The 16,238-nt window shown below is 25.9% G+C and overlaps 2 protein-coding genes and 1 pseudogene across 2 annotated transcripts; 1 reads left to right on the top strand and 2 right to left on the bottom strand.

The window, feature by feature from the left end:
• Positions 1 to 4,632: 4,632 nt before the first annotated feature.
• On the bottom strand, positions 4,633 to 5,314 carry LOC113850605 (putative B3 domain-containing protein At1g78640). Its single transcript, XM_027481186.1, has 3 exons — positions 5,196 to 5,314; positions 5,039 to 5,106; positions 4,633 to 4,976 (listed from the first exon to the last, which is right to left on the bottom strand). Exons 1-3 carry the CDS (start codon positions 5,312 to 5,314, stop codon positions 4,633 to 4,635), a joined length of 531 nt encoding a protein of 176 aa, XP_027336987.1.
• A 4,572-nt stretch (positions 5,315 to 9,886) lies between these two features.
• On the top strand, positions 9,887 to 12,526 carry LOC113850607 (annotated as a pseudogene).
• A 1,552-nt stretch (positions 12,527 to 14,078) lies between these two features.
• LOC113850609 (putative B3 domain-containing protein At1g78640) lies at positions 14,079 to 14,681 on the bottom strand. Its single transcript, XM_027481188.1, has one exon. The coding sequence runs from the start codon at positions 14,679 to 14,681 to the stop codon at positions 14,079 to 14,081; it is 603 nt and encodes a 200-aa protein (XP_027336989.1).
• Between the last annotated feature and the right edge of the window lie 1,557 nt (positions 14,682 to 16,238).

Genomic DNA, 16,238 nt, shown 5'->3' on the forward strand with positions numbered 1-16,238 from the left:
ACATTATCTTAAACATGACTTCATTTAAGTCTTGATGGATAAATGTAAAGGGGTGTTGATCTTTTTTTCTTCTGTTTCATCAAAACGTCTTTCTCATTTTGTGACAAAATAGCCTCATCTTAAGATTTATCATAACCTTTCTCTACATAATTTCACAAGCATCTTGATATCCTAATAAAGCTTTCATGCATCGACACCAATTATCATAATTTCCTCTAATGAGACATAGAAATTGAAATAAATTTATGTCATTATTTGTCATCTCTCAACTCTAAAAGTGTTTCTCTTAACTTTCAAAATCAAACCAAACTTTTGATACCACTTTGTTAAAAATAAAAAAAATTATAATAATAAAAGAATTTTATTATATTATCACCTCAAATACATAAATATAATGTAATATTTATAATAGTAATATTACAATCTTTAACTTACATCGAAGAGTAATTATTCTGTAATTTTAAGTGGTTACAACAACTGCAGGTACAGTTACAAGAACTGTCAAAACTAGATTAACTACAATAATAATAAATCATAGAAAGATTGTATGAGAAGGTAAAATGATTTACAATAGTTAATGTGACTTAATTAACAGTAAAGAATATCTATACAGACATGTTGGTTTCAGATTCGTGCTTCATATGTTGCTTATTTTTAGTTCTTCTGTGTCAGACCTAATCGTGGGTTCAAGGTTTGAGAAACTTAAATTGGGCTATATTAAAAATTAATGTTTTGAATTTTTATAATTAAATTTTTAAAATTGTATTTCAATTGGTTGAGGCTTTAAATACATCTTATATTTATCAATTTGATGCGGCTGATTTGTTTTTGAAAATGTCAAACCTGTATCATAAAAAAAAATGCAAAAAACTTCTTTTACAAGTGTTGAAATAATTTTTTTTTTATTTGATAATGATGTTTATATGTTTTCTGCACAACTAATGAACATTAATACAGTAAATCTTCCCGTTTTAACCCAATAAAACTTATCTCTCTCCTTTCTTTTACTAAAGAATAGATACATTTCTAAATAAAAAATACAGATATTATAACTGAAAATATATATTCATTTTGAATATAAAATTGGCATTCAAGTATTGCATATTTTTTAAAAAATAAAATAAAATCTAAACTTAAGATTAAATTAAAATGAAAAATTGGAGCACCGAACATTACAATCAATTAATAGCTGTATCTCTGTTTAAACTAAACATACAATCAAGACTTGAGATCTCTTAATTTGATTAGTTATGAAATATAATCTTGAGAGACAAGCGATAAAATACACAATTTTGGAACAAGCAATAAATGTAGTAGTAGCATGGACCCAATAAAATGTATAACTTATATAGCCAAAAAAAAAAAAATTGCAAACTTATATATATTATTTCTATAGAAAGTATATGCATAAAAACAACAGCATAATATCCAGAAAAGGTTTATATCAAATGAAAGCAGGAATGATGTAACATCTTGGACCCATTTTTCCATAAAAATGTAACATCTTGGAGAAACCCATTTCTTGAAAACAAGAGAGTGCATGGTGTATATAAATTACAAATCAATATTGTGAACGATGTATAATAAAATAAAGAAATAAAATTAAGTAATTAAGTATTTAATTATTTAATTTATCAAAGTTAGAAATATGACTTAAGAAAATTATTTAATTTATCAATACCTGAGTATCCTAGCACTGATTTAAGAAATGATTCGGGCCCGCATATATGGATATTTTAGAAAAACAAACTAGGATTATGCACCACCATCATCATTCATTTGGAATGCGATTGATCTGTGAATGTTTATGATGTTTAATTTTAATGTGATATATGAACTGTGGTTCACCCTATCATTTTTTTATTTTATTTATTTTCTCTGTACCTGCGGTACTCATTGAACTTGATCGGTTACCACCTGTAGCAGAGGGAGATGACCCAGATTCCACACCAAATGAATATGACGATCAGGCTCATTAGCCCGGAGCCACACTGATGGAAACGCGATTGAAATAGACTCACACATACTTTTGTAGACATACTTACTATATTTTTTAAGAGAAAGGTACCAGGACCTGGAGGTGGTGTCCTTATTATCATAAGGACTAGACTAACCTTTGACTTAGGTAATAATAATCCTTTTCAGCCCATATCACCACCAAATCCCCCTCCAGCTAAGGAGGAGAAAATGGATATTGATATTCTGGAGGATTATGATCCTTTAAACACCGATGAGTCTAGCGACTCGAAGATGGACTCAGATAAGGGAGATTCATCTTGAGTCTGAAGATATAGATTCGGAGTAGGACTGATGCTTTTTTTTTTTTTTTTGTATAGTGGCAAAGGTTAGTAGTAGGTATTCTTTTGTTGTACATAGGCCTTTATGATACCAGGTAGAAGCCACTCTTTTTGTATAGTTGTGTTGCTCTGTCGAAAGTCATCTCCGGTGTTGCCCTTATTATTTTGAAGAATTATAACAAATATTTTATCTGTATGTAATTATGTTGCTAGATGAAATGGTAATTGAGTTATCCAGTATACAGTGTTGAGTAATGCGGAAAACTATTAACCATTTTTCCCTTTATATTACTGTAAAAGAATATTTAAACATTTATGAAAGTTTACCTTAAGTACTTTATGCAACGACAAAATTCTAAAATGTATTACGAAAAAATTGTTTGTTAAAGTTTATTTTTGCGATTAATCGTTTAATACATCGATATTATATATGAGAGGAAGATTATTAGTATATAAAAAAAATTACTAATTCTCTAATTGAGGGTTTATAAAGTAGAGTGTTATAAATAGCTTAAACTATACATAAACCTTTTATAATTTATTGGACAACTAAATTTAATATAAATTATAAATTGATATTGTGAAAGATGTATAATAAAATAAAGAAATAAAATTAAGTAATTAAGTATTTAGTTATTTAATTTATTATAGTTAAAAATATGACTTAAGAAAAGTTAAAATATGAAATTAATCCTATTTAATAAAAGGAATAAATATATTTGAATTGATTAACGAAAATATTTATTTAATAAAAAAAAAACTATAAACATTTTTTACATTGCAATTACCGATTGCTAATCGTAACGGCAAAAATGTTTTAAAAATATATTTTTATGAATAAAAAATATTTTTTAAAAATATATTTTTATGAATAAAAAATATTTTCTAAAAAATAAGAGTTATTGTCAAAGTTTATTTTAAAATATTTTTAAAATAATATGACTTTTTAAATAAAAAATGAGCTACCTTACAATGTCTATATTATCTTAAATTAATTGTGTAAATTTATTTTAATTTAAACAATTTTATTTAACTCCTAAAAAATAAGTATTGCTGTTTTTATTTCTAAAAGAAGAAAATTTATCATTGAAATATTAATTAGTATATTAGAAAAGAAAAAAATTATAAAATTGGTTGATAAAAATTAGGTTTAGTCATAGAAAGTTTATGTGGAAATTAAAATTATTTTGATAAAATTATAACAATACAATATAATATGATTATACATGCATCCTACAATAAATAATACAGAAAGAAAGTTATAGAAGATCAAACAACTATATTGCATATTATTAAAAAATATTTTTATTTGTAAATGAAATAAAATTTTAGATAGCGTAAATTATACATAAATATTTTATATTTTGTTGTACAACTAAATGCAATATAAATTACAAATCGATTTTACGAAAAATTTATAATAAAATAAATAAATAAAATTAAGTAATTAAGTATTTAGTTATTTAATTTATCAAAATTAAACATATGACTTAAGAAAATTTAAAATATGAAATTAATCTTAAGAAATAATTTTTTTTTAACAAAAGTTGGAATAATTTCTTATGTCCTTCCTTCCTATGCACGAAACCAATCTCATCCCCTTTCTTAAGGCCCCTTCCCTTCTCTTAACAAAAACTTGGACCCATTTTCCCATCAATTCGTAGCATCTTGCAAAGTACTCAACACAAATTAGTTAGAATTTCATTTCAAATTTTTTATCGGCAACAAAAATGGCTTATAAAGATATTTCTTGAGAGGCCGAAAATTAGGAATTCAAATTATCGGGACATTTGACTTTTCCTTTCTTTCTTGAAAGAGACAATTGAGTGGTCGAAATAGAAAGTATATTAGTCAAAGTTTAATAATTATGTGTTATTATAAAATTGTTATCACAGTGGTCACCAAATATGTAGCTCGTAAACATTAAATTGCTCTTTCATCATCAAACAATTGCCACATGCATCAACTCATAGCGTGTTGTAACCATAATCAAGATGCAATTGAAATCGTAGTATGAAATTTCAATTACAAGAATCTCAGAATTTAGACCATAAACCACAAAAACAACATACTTTAAAAACTACTAATTTAAAGAGTAATTCTGTATGATATATTTCTTCATCGATAGCCTACCATGATTTTGGAACAAGCAACAAATGTCATTAATAGAAAGCATAATACTTACACATAAAAGCAACATAAGATCTGAGAAGGCTTATAATAAATGAAAGCAAGAATATTAAAACCCCTCCAACCTTACAACTACTAGAACTTAAAACATGAAATACACAATTTTGAATGATTTCTAAGCTCTTTGTACACGAGCTATCTCATATTAATTGACTCTAAGAACAGAGAAATTGAAGTGACTATTATATGGATCCCAGTAAAAGCCAATCTCATCCCCTTTCTTCAAGCCCCTTCTCTTGACAAAATCTTGGACCCATTTTCCCATAAAAATGTAGCATCTTGAAGAAGCCCATTTCTTGAAAACAAGAGAGTGCATGGTGTAGGTGTCCACATCCCAAATCTTAACACTAACTCCCTTCTCAATCTCAGCAGCATCACCCAACACAGGTAACACAAACTTTTCTGCCAAATCCTTCCCTAGCATGAGCCTACTCATGTTGCCAAGATCACTCTCTTTCAACACCTTTTTTATCTTCCAAGGATCGTCATCATCGTGTACCACCAGAGCATCCTCTTGTACCACCAAGTCTTTGCATGCCTTCTTTTTTGCAACAAAGGGACCTTTGTGGCAATGTTTCCTTTTCTTGGTTGAAGAGACATGTATCTCAGCTCTAGTGCACTGACACACACTCAACGTTAAATGGGTGCAAACCTCGTTGCTGTTGGAATCACTCTCTTCTGTCTCTGCTGCAGTACATGGACACTTACCCAACGTCAGATGGGTACATACGTTGTTTGAGACAGCCATTGTCGAGATTTATCTTCAAAATCAGAAGTACAGATACTTTGAACCAATTGCTTTTGCATGTCAATGACATAACACGCATGTTCAGAGTATTTATAGAAGTTACTATAATTATTAAACTATAACTTGTTCGATTTTATGAAATTTTTTAATATCTATTAAAGATTTTATACATTATTAATCCGCGGGTCTTGATTTTGTTTGTATTTAAACGGATTTTATAGATTTTTTAATATCAATTATAGATTGTATACATATCATATAATTTTTTAAATTAAAATAGTTATTTAAATTTAGAATTATCAAAGACAAATAAGTCATCAAATAAATAATAAAAAGTTGTAATTAAAGCCTTACCCAATTGTACTAGATTTTTGAAATTTTAATTTTAAAAAATTTAAAATATTAATTTTTAATACAGCCCAAAATAAGTTTCTTAAATATAAAAATTTTAGATTTTAATTCTAATTATTATTGACTATATTAATTTTTAATACAATCCAACTTAAAAGGTAGAAGTCATGAAAAAATTTAAAGTAGAAAAAAAACATTACTATCAAAAACTTTAAATTTATGAATAAAAATAAACTATTTTTAATAAATTTTAAAACATTGTCATCTTAATGTCTTATATTTAATATAATAAATTATTATCTTATTATTTAATTTTAACATCTCCTCTCATGATAATAAGAACTAAAAAGTTTCTCGTTGTTTCTTTTAAAATTTTAAATTTTAAATTTAAAGAATTAATATAAACAAAATACAGATTTAAGGAATAAATAGAAGATTAATTGAATGTTAAATGTTATAATATTTTTTTAAAAAAAGTTACTGATGAACTCTACAATAAGGAGTATGAAGCATGAATACAAAGATAGCATATATGCATAGACAATTTTTAATTATTAATTAAGTCATAGAATATATAATATTTGAAGCACATAATATAAATATGTCAGTGAGGGCATATGTTAGTATTATTTTTACCAGTAGTAATAATTATTCAAACACTTTTAAATATGGAATTCTTAAGGACAAACCAAACATCAAATAAATAATAATAAGTTGTAATTAAAGCGTCAACCAATTGAGTAAATTTTTGAAATTTTAATTTTAAAAAATTCAAAATAATAATTTTTAATATTGCCTAACATATATTTCCCAAATATAAAAAGTTTAGATTTTAACTCTATTTATAATCGGCTATATTAATTTTTAATACAACTCAACTTAAAAGAAAAAGGTAATAAAAAAAAGAAAAGGAAAAAAAGGAATTACTATTCAAAAATTTCAAAGTTAAAAATAAAAATAAAATTATTTTTAACAAATCTTAAAATGTTGTCATTTTATCTTCATTTACATATCATTTAACATAATAAATCATTACCTTATTATTTAATTTTAACATTTCATAATAATAAGAACTAAAATTTTACTGCTGTTAATTTTAGAAACTAAAAATTTAAATTTAAAAAATTAATATAAAAAAATAGAAATTTAAAAAATAAATAGAAGATTTACTCAATGTTAAATATTAAAAAATTTTAAAAAGTTACTATTAATTGATTTATCATTATATATCCTTAAGGTATAACTTATATAATAAGGGAGTACGAAGCATGAAAATAAAACTAGCACCTTTGTATAAATAATTTTTAACTATTAATTAAGTCATATAATATATAATATGTGAAGCACATAATATAAATATGTAAGTGCATAAGTTAATATTACATAATTGTAAAAGTGGTGAATTTTTTATTATATTTTGTTGAAAATAATATAAAAATAAAAATAACTAAAAGATTACATAATTAAGGAAATTTATTATATTATTTTTTGTTAAAATAAAATATTTATTGCTATTATGAATTTTTTTTATAAAAATCTAGTCTTGTATTCTCTTTTTCAGTCACCCAAACAAGTATAGTTTTCTGGTTGTTTTTTCTCTTATTTTTATCCATCTAAAGAACTCGTCATTTCTATCTCATTTCTCAATTTTTCTCACTTTATTATTTTTTACTCATTTTCTGTTACATCCAAACATACCATACAGGTTTAGATATCATTATTTTAATGAGTACAAATTTTGTGAAAATTGCAAGTACCACAACTCAAATTTTAAGGATTTAATTCTTTTAAAAAATTAATATTAGTTAAGAAAAACTGGATTATGATGAATTAGCCTGAAATGGTTGCAAAGTTTGTTCAAGGCATGTAAGGTAATTAGTTGGCAGTGATGATAATGGGGAGAAAATATCAACAGAATTTAGGAATATTTGGTGTCTATGGAGATTATAGATTTTGAGACACTTGTGAACAAGTGTATTTTGACGAGAAATTACTAATATTATTCTAAAGAATCCAATAGAAATATACTTTCGATGTATATATATCATTTACATCTAATCTAAGTGAATCATTATATAAGATTGATCGAGAAAGTGCCTATAAAATCTATAATGTAATTAATAATTATTGAATATATATATATATATATATATATATATATATATATATATATAAAAGATATGATCTTTATCGGTGTAAATCTAAAAATTTATACACTCAATATTAATTTTTTATTTAATTTACATTTAATAGGTTAAATAATTTTTTTTATTTAAATGTAAAATTTTTTAAATTTACACTAATATGAAAAGATTATTATATATATATAAAAGAGTCTTTAAAATGTTTCACTAGAGTATGTAAAAGATCTCTTAAAACAATAATAGAACATAACTTTAAAGGGAACGGATGTTTGAAATTAACTATAAGAAATAAAATCATCATCGAACAAACTATAAGTGTCGACATTTATTTAAAAAAGATAAAATCACGTTTCTTCTCTAACATTAAGTGAAACACCAGAAAGGCAAAACGATAGGATGATAAAGGACTAATGAGAATTTTTTTATTGTAGTTTATCAAATATGAAATTTGTTTAGTCTAGCGGTTAGTTGATTGTCTCTAACATCAAAGCACTCTATATTCAAAACACATCCATGTAGAAGATGATAAATATCTTAGATCTTCTTCTATAATAATAATAATAATAATAATAATAATATATTATTATTATTATTATTATTATTATGTAGAAACTTACAAATATTAACAAAAAATAATACTTACTAAAATAATTATTAAAATAATAAAATTTGAAAGACTGTGATAGATTAAAAAATTAGGAAGTTCAAAGTATAATATTATTGACTAGTTATGATAAATAAATATTAATAAGTATTTTATTGTGATTAAAAATTTAAAGATATATTAAAATGTGGATTACAAAAATACCTTTGATTTGAGAATAAAAAATGCCCTCGGACTACCTCATTTTGATATATAAAGATTTGTTCAACATGGCCATTAGTAAACCAATTATATAATCTTTTATAAGAATAAAATGATCATAAGAAAAATGTTAGAGGTTAAAACTAAATCTTTATTATTTTTTGTAATAAATACTGAGAGATTTTTTATAATATTATAAAAATTTAAAATATTACTTTATACTAAAAAAATAAAAAGATCATGAAAATAAATACAGTGCACATATTTAAATAATATTATTGGTTAATTCAAAATATGGATCAAAAGTCAAAACCCTAAAGGTTTCAAAGCAAATAGTTAAATAATTGTCTTAAATAAGATTTTGATCTTCTAAAAAATTATAATCTTTAAAAATTAATTGACTTGATTTTTTAATTTAATCTTTCAAAATTTATTTATTTTTATTTAGGTTATATATTAATAATTTATTAACTTGTTTCATTAAGTTAATTTATATAATTTGACTGACATATGACATGAAAAAAAATATGCTATTAACAATATTATATTCTTTAAATTTTAGAATAAAATTTTATATTATAAGGTTAAGACTTTTTAAAATTAAGATTTAAGACTATAATAGATGTCACATTTTCATTCACGCTAGCTCCATGTGATTTTATGAGTTAAAATAGATGTTATCGATGTAAATAATAAACAAAAATAATGAAATACTAATAAACAAATTGTGCAAGAATGAAATACAATATTTGGTAGACTTTTTAAATAAAAACAAATTAAGAAGGATTAAACTTAAAAATTATGACTTTTTAGAAGTCTAATTTTTTTTTAATTTAAAAATTGTGACTTATTTGTTTTTTAAAAATTATTTTTATAAATAATTCATTAAAGAGTTTAAACTAATATTGGTAAGGTAAGGAATCAAACATAGGTAGCACATGGAAATAACAACGATTTTCAATGCACTTGCGATATTTATATTTCAAAAATTTTAAGATAATTATTAAGATTAAAATTATATTTGTGAAACTTTGTGTTAGACTGAGTAACCAAAGAAGTAGTAATCTCATCTTTACAAGATGTCATATGAATTTTTCAAGTAGAGTCTCTCTAATCTCCTTTTGTTAATAAAGCATAGAAAGTGATAACATGTTTTGTGTGTATAGGTTTATTTTTATACATAAGAGTTTGATCATCTCATACTCCATTTATAAGCAATCAAGGAATAACTCAAGTACAACATTTTTAAGGTGGCTAACCCCAATTTGCATAATTACCTATTGTAGTTTCGTTCATTCAATGATCCGATCCAATAAGACTATATAATTTTTTTTTCTAGTGGACTAGTTCTATGTCTGTGATTATGAAGGTGTTTCTTGCTTATTCATTCAAGCTATAATATTTATATATAAATATTCTACTCTTATTTCTCTAAAATTTCTCAATCGCCTCTATCTTTCACACCCTTAGTGTATCTCTGAACTATCCATATTTATCCTTATCATATTCCTTTTTCATTTCATTTTTCTTTCTATATTTTCCATTTCATTTCTATATTTCTCATTATGGATCTACTCTTCTCATTAGTCATTATGGTTCAAACTCATTATTTATTATATACTGAACTCAATATTTATATACTATCATATTATTCAGCCCTTCATTTCTCTATTTTATTCAAATTCATTACTACATTATATATCCATCAATCATTGCTGAGGGTTGGTCAACCTCAGACTCAGTCCACAACATATATGCATATACACTTAAAAGAAAAATCATGCACATAATCAAACACCACAAAAATATGCTTCAATCAAATATGAGAAGGCCTCAAATTTAGGCTACAAAGGCCATAATTTTCAATACCTTTCAAATATTGACAAAGATCTAAGTAAGCATCAAGGGATTGTTGACATAGTCAATGAGGCATCAGAAACATGGGGTTTCTTTGAGTTGGTGAATCATGGCATCCCTGTAAGTGTTCTTGTGGAGATGAAAAATGGGGTACAAAGATTTTATGAGCAGGATAATGAAACCAAAAAAGAATTCTATACGCGAGATAGGTCAAGATCCTTTGTGCACAATAGCAATCTTGATCTTTATAGCTCACCACCACTCAATTTGAGAGATACCTTTATCTGTTACTTGTCTCCTGATATCATCAAACCACAAGATTTTCCTATAGTATGCAGGTATGCTTGTGTATCAAGTATTTAATCCTTCAACATAGATCAGTACTCAAACTTGGAGGCTCATAATATCTATTTTTCAAAATGATAGATTATGTTACTAGTTAAGCAGTGACGTGTTTATTTCTATATAAAATACATGACAAATCATGATTTCGTAAGATTCAGATGCTTCTTATATTAATTGGAAAATGCTGTAAAATTGTGTCTCAATTTTCTTTTATGTAGTTATAGTTCATCTTTCATCAACTATTGATTAAAAAAAAGGTATAAGATACATATTTCTCATCACTTATATATAATTTTCTAATGCGTACCCAAGACACTCAATAAGAAACTATGTTTCATATGTTTTTATCATAAATCACGGAATTCAATAAATTAATAATATTAAACATTAGGATTTTTTAAAAAAAAAAACTTACTATTTATTCATTTCTTATTTTATATCCTTAGACACACATTAAAAAAGCCGTAATTTAAAATCAACAAAACAACTCAAAGTAAAAAGATGTATTAACAGTTATAAAATGCATACTGATGATACAAATTGAAATATTCCAGAATTGTTATCAGAAGCTTTAGGTTTGAATCCTAGCCATTTGAAAGACATGGGATGTGCTGAAGGGCTTGTTGCTCTTGGCCATTATTATCCTGCTTGTCCTGAACCACATTTGACTATGGGAACCACCAAGCACTCTGACAATGATTTCCTCACAGTGCTTCTTCAAGACCATGTTGGTGGCCTCCAAGTACTTTACCAAAATAAGTGGATTCATATCACACCTATTCCTGGGGCTCTAGTAGTCAATATTGGTGATCTTCTGCAGGCAAGTTTCCTGTTATTATTCTTTGTACACTTCCTTCAACGACTTTCAATTTGTAATGGATAATTGTGACATCTACAATTTCATTCTTTAAGGAGAGACTTTCATTCTCTATCGACCAATGAAGCCACCAGAATATATGTACTGCTCTATGTACATGCCAAAGCTATTAACATAGTACAAATCATGTCTAAGTTATCTTGGAGTTATTTAATTTAACAAATGTGCCACATGTTTGTTTTAAAGCATACAACATCTCTTATCTTCTTAAGTGCATTTTTGTGCTTTCTATTGAATTAAATGAAGTTTAGTTAGGATAAGCTTAACAATGAATACAAAAAGTATAATGAATCAAACTTCTCTTATAAGTTAAAATCAACATATGCATCTCAACTTTTTAATAAGTTTTCTCATTTAACTTTTCTAAAATCTGAGATGCATAACCTGATTTTAAGTTTTAGAAAATGTTTGATTCATTTTACCTCTTTTTTTATTATTATTTCTGATAGCGAGTTCTTGTTGAAAAGTTTATCAAACTGGGCCTATGTCCACGTACACTACACCACGAATAGATCTCTTACTTGAGCATGGGATGCTTGTTTAATTTGTTTATATTTGATGATGGATGTGGTCTTATATGTAGCTAACTTTTTGTTTGTTTGATTGATAGCTGATAACAAATGATAGATTCAAGAGTGTTGAACACAGAGTAATAGCCAATCATGTTGGTCCAAGAATATCTGTTGCATGCTTTTTCTGCACTGGTGTGATGGCATCCACAAAGCCTTATGGGCCTATAAAGGAATTGTTATCAGAAGATAATCCCCCAAAATACAGGGAAACAACAGTTGCTGACTACGTAGCCTACTTTGATGCAAAAGGACTTGATGGCACCAGTGCTCTAACACATTACAGGATTTGAACTACAAAGTGTAGACCAAAAAGTAATTACATTACTCTCATGGGCATAAATAATTAGTCTTTTTAATCTACTATGCTATAACTATTAAAATCTGTACTCACTGCAAAAAGTATGGAGTCAAATTAAGCATTTTAATATCTAAGGATTCTGTGTATCTTATGGTCCTTCAACCAATGAAGAGCATTCCTTGATTGGCACTATATTATCCTCAATGAAATTAATAATCTATTCTGCTTCAACATTTTTCAAAGGGATAGCTTTTACCCATTTTGTAAATTAATCTAAAGCCACCAAAATATATTGATGGTCTTCTCAAGATGGAGGATGAATTTGTCATATCAAGTCAAGAGCCCATCCTCTAAATGCCCAAGGTTTTATGTACCCCAACACCGACACATACTAAATTTATTTCTTAAACTTGAAAAATGTGAAATATAATCCTCCAACACTTTAACATGAGTAAAATATACATATTTTTATATTTTATAATTATAGTTTGAAAAATCTTTGAATATTTTTACTTAAATTTAAACATGAAAAAAATATTGATCAAAGGTCAAATATATAGTGACGATCGATCAATTAGAGTTGTTATCACCAACCCAAACTCAGCGATCAAAACCCCTCCAATCTTACAACAGCTAGAAAATAGAAGACGAAAGACACTTTTTATAATGATTTCTAACCTTATTCTGCTAGTGTTATCTCATCTTAATCGACCCTAAGAACAGAGAAATTATAGTGACTACTATATGGATCCCATTAGAAACCAATCTCATCCCCTTTTTTAAAGCCCCTTCTCTTAACAAAATCTTGGACCCATTTTCCCATAAATTTGTAGCATCTTGAATAAAATTATAGATAACCAAAACTGTGTACTCTTAGAATTTGAAATAACCAAACAAGCTCTTAGAAAATGTGCAACTTCAATGGTTGCAAAGTACTCAACACACATTAGTTAGAATTTCATTTCAAATTTTTTATCGGCAACAAAAATGGCTTATAAAGATATTTCTTGAAGGCAGAAAATTAGGAATTCAAATTATCGGGACATTTGACTTTTCCTTTCTTTCTTGAAAGAGACAATTGAGTGGTCGAAATAGAAAGTATATTAGTCAAAGTTTAATAATTATGTGTTATTATAAAATTGTTATCACAGTGGTCACCAAATATGTAGCTCGTAAACATTAAATTGCTCTTTCAATATCAAAACAATTGGCGCACATGCATCAACTCATAGCGTGTTGTAACCATAATCAAGATGCAACTGAAATCGTAGTATGAAATTTCAATTGCAAGAATCTCAAAGTAAAAACCATAAACCACAAAAAAAACATACTTTAAAAACTACTAATTTTAAGAGTAATTCTGTATGATCTATTTCTTCATCGATAGCCTACCATGATTTTGGAACAAGCAACAAATGTCATTAATTGAAAGCATAATACTTACACATAAAAACAACGTAAGATCTGAGAAGGCTTATAATAAATGAAAGCAAGAATATTAAAACTCCTCCAACCTTACAACTACTAGAACTTAAAACATGAAATACACAATTTTGAATGATTTCTATGCTCTTTGTACACGAGCTATCTCATATTAATTGACTCTAAGAACAGAGAAATTGAAGTGACTATTATATGGATCCCAGTAAAAGCCAAGCTCATCCCCTTTCTTCAAGCCCCTTCTCTTAACAAAATCTTGGACCCATTTTCCCATAAAAATGTAGCATCTTGAAGAAACCCATTTCTTGAAAACAAGAGAGTGCATGGTGTAGGTGTCCACATCCCAAATCTTAACACTAACTCCCTTCTCAATCTCAGCAGCATCACCCAACACAGGTAACACAAATTTTTCTGCCAAATCCTTCCCTAGCATGAGCCTACTCATGTTGCCAAGATCACTCTCTTTCAACACCTTTTTTATCTTCCAAGGATCGTCATCATCGTGTACCACCAGAGCATCCTCTTGTACCACCAAGTCTTTGCATGCCTTCTTTCTTGCAACAAACGGACCTTTGTGGCAAAGTTTCCTTTTCTTGGTTGAAGAGACATGTATCTCAGCTCTAGTGCACTGACACACACTCAACGTTAAATGGGTGCAAACCTCGTTGCTGTTGGAATCACTCTCTTCTGTCTCTGTTGCAGTACATGAACACTTACCCAGTGTCAGATGGGTACATATGTTGTTTGAGACAGCCATTGTCGAGCTTTATCGTCCAAAATCAGAAGTTCAGACACTTTGAACCAATTGCTTTTGCATGTCAATGACATAACTCGCATGTTCAGAGTATTTATAGAAGTTATTATAATTATTAAACTATAACTTGTTCGATTTTATGCAATTTTTTAATATCTGTTATAGATTTTATACATTATTAATCGCGAGTCTTGATTTTGTTTGTATTTAAACTGATTTTATGGATTTTTTAATATCAATTATAGATTGTATACATATCATATAATTTTTCAAATTAAAATAGTTATTTAAATTTAAAATTATCAAAGACAAATAAATCATCAAATAAATAATAAAAAGTTGTAATTAAAGCCTCAACCAATTGGACTAGATTTTTGAAATTTTAATTTTGAAAAATTCAAAATATTAAAGACAGCCCAAAATAAGTTTTTTAAATATAAAAATTTTAGATTTTAATTCTAATTATTATTAGCTATATTAATTTTTAATACAATTCAACTTAAAAGGTAGAAGTCATGAAAAAAGTTAAAGTAGAAGAAAAAACATTACTATCAAAAATTTTAATTTTATGAATAAAAATAAACTATTTTTAATAAATTTTAAAACATTGTCATTTTAATGTCTTATATTTAATATAATAAATTATTATTTTATTATTTAACTTTAACATCTCATGATAATAAGAACTAAAAAATTTACCGTTGTTAATTTTAAAAATTAAAATTTTAAATTTAAAAATTTAATATAAACAAAATACTGATTTCAGAAATAAATAGAAGATTAATTTAATGTTAAATCTTATAATATTTTTTTTTTAAAAAAAGTTACTAATGAACTATACAATAAGGGAGTATGAAGCATGAATACAAAATTAGCATATATACATAGAGAATTTTTAATTATTAATTAAGTCATATAACATATAATATTTGAATCATATAATATAAACATGTCAATCAGGGCATAAGTTTGTAATATTTTTACCACATACTTGTTTTCACTTAGTAATAATTATTTCAACACTTTTAAATTTGAAATTTCCAAGGACAAATCAGACATCAAATAAATAATAATAATTTGTAATTAAAGCGTCAATCAATTGAGTAGATTTTTGAAATTTTAATCTTAAAAAATTCAAAATAATAATTTTTAATATTCCTAACATATGTTTCCCAAATATAAAAAGTTTAGATTTTAAGTCTAATTATAATCGGCTATGTTAATTTTTAATACAACTCAACTTAAAAGAAAAAGGTCATAAAAAAAGAAAAGGAAAAGAAGACATTACTATTAAAAAATTTCAAAGTTATAAATAAAAATAAATTATCTTTAATAAATCTTAAAATGTTGTCATTTTATGTTCATTTACATATCATTTAACATAATAAATCATTACCCTATTATTTAATTTTAACATTTCATAATAAGAAGAACTAAAAAATTTACTGTTGTTAATTTTAGAAACTAAAAATTTAAATTTAAAAAAATAATATAAAAAATAGAGATTTAGGAAATAAATAGAAGATTTACTCAATGTTAAATATTAAAAAGTTAAAAAAA

This window comes from Abrus precatorius, unplaced genomic scaffold (assembly GCF_003935025.1).
Source record: "Abrus precatorius isolate BTA unplaced genomic scaffold, Abrus_2018 Scaffold9, whole genome shotgun sequence".
NCBI lineage: Eukaryota > Viridiplantae > Streptophyta > Magnoliopsida > Fabales > Fabaceae > Abrus > Abrus precatorius.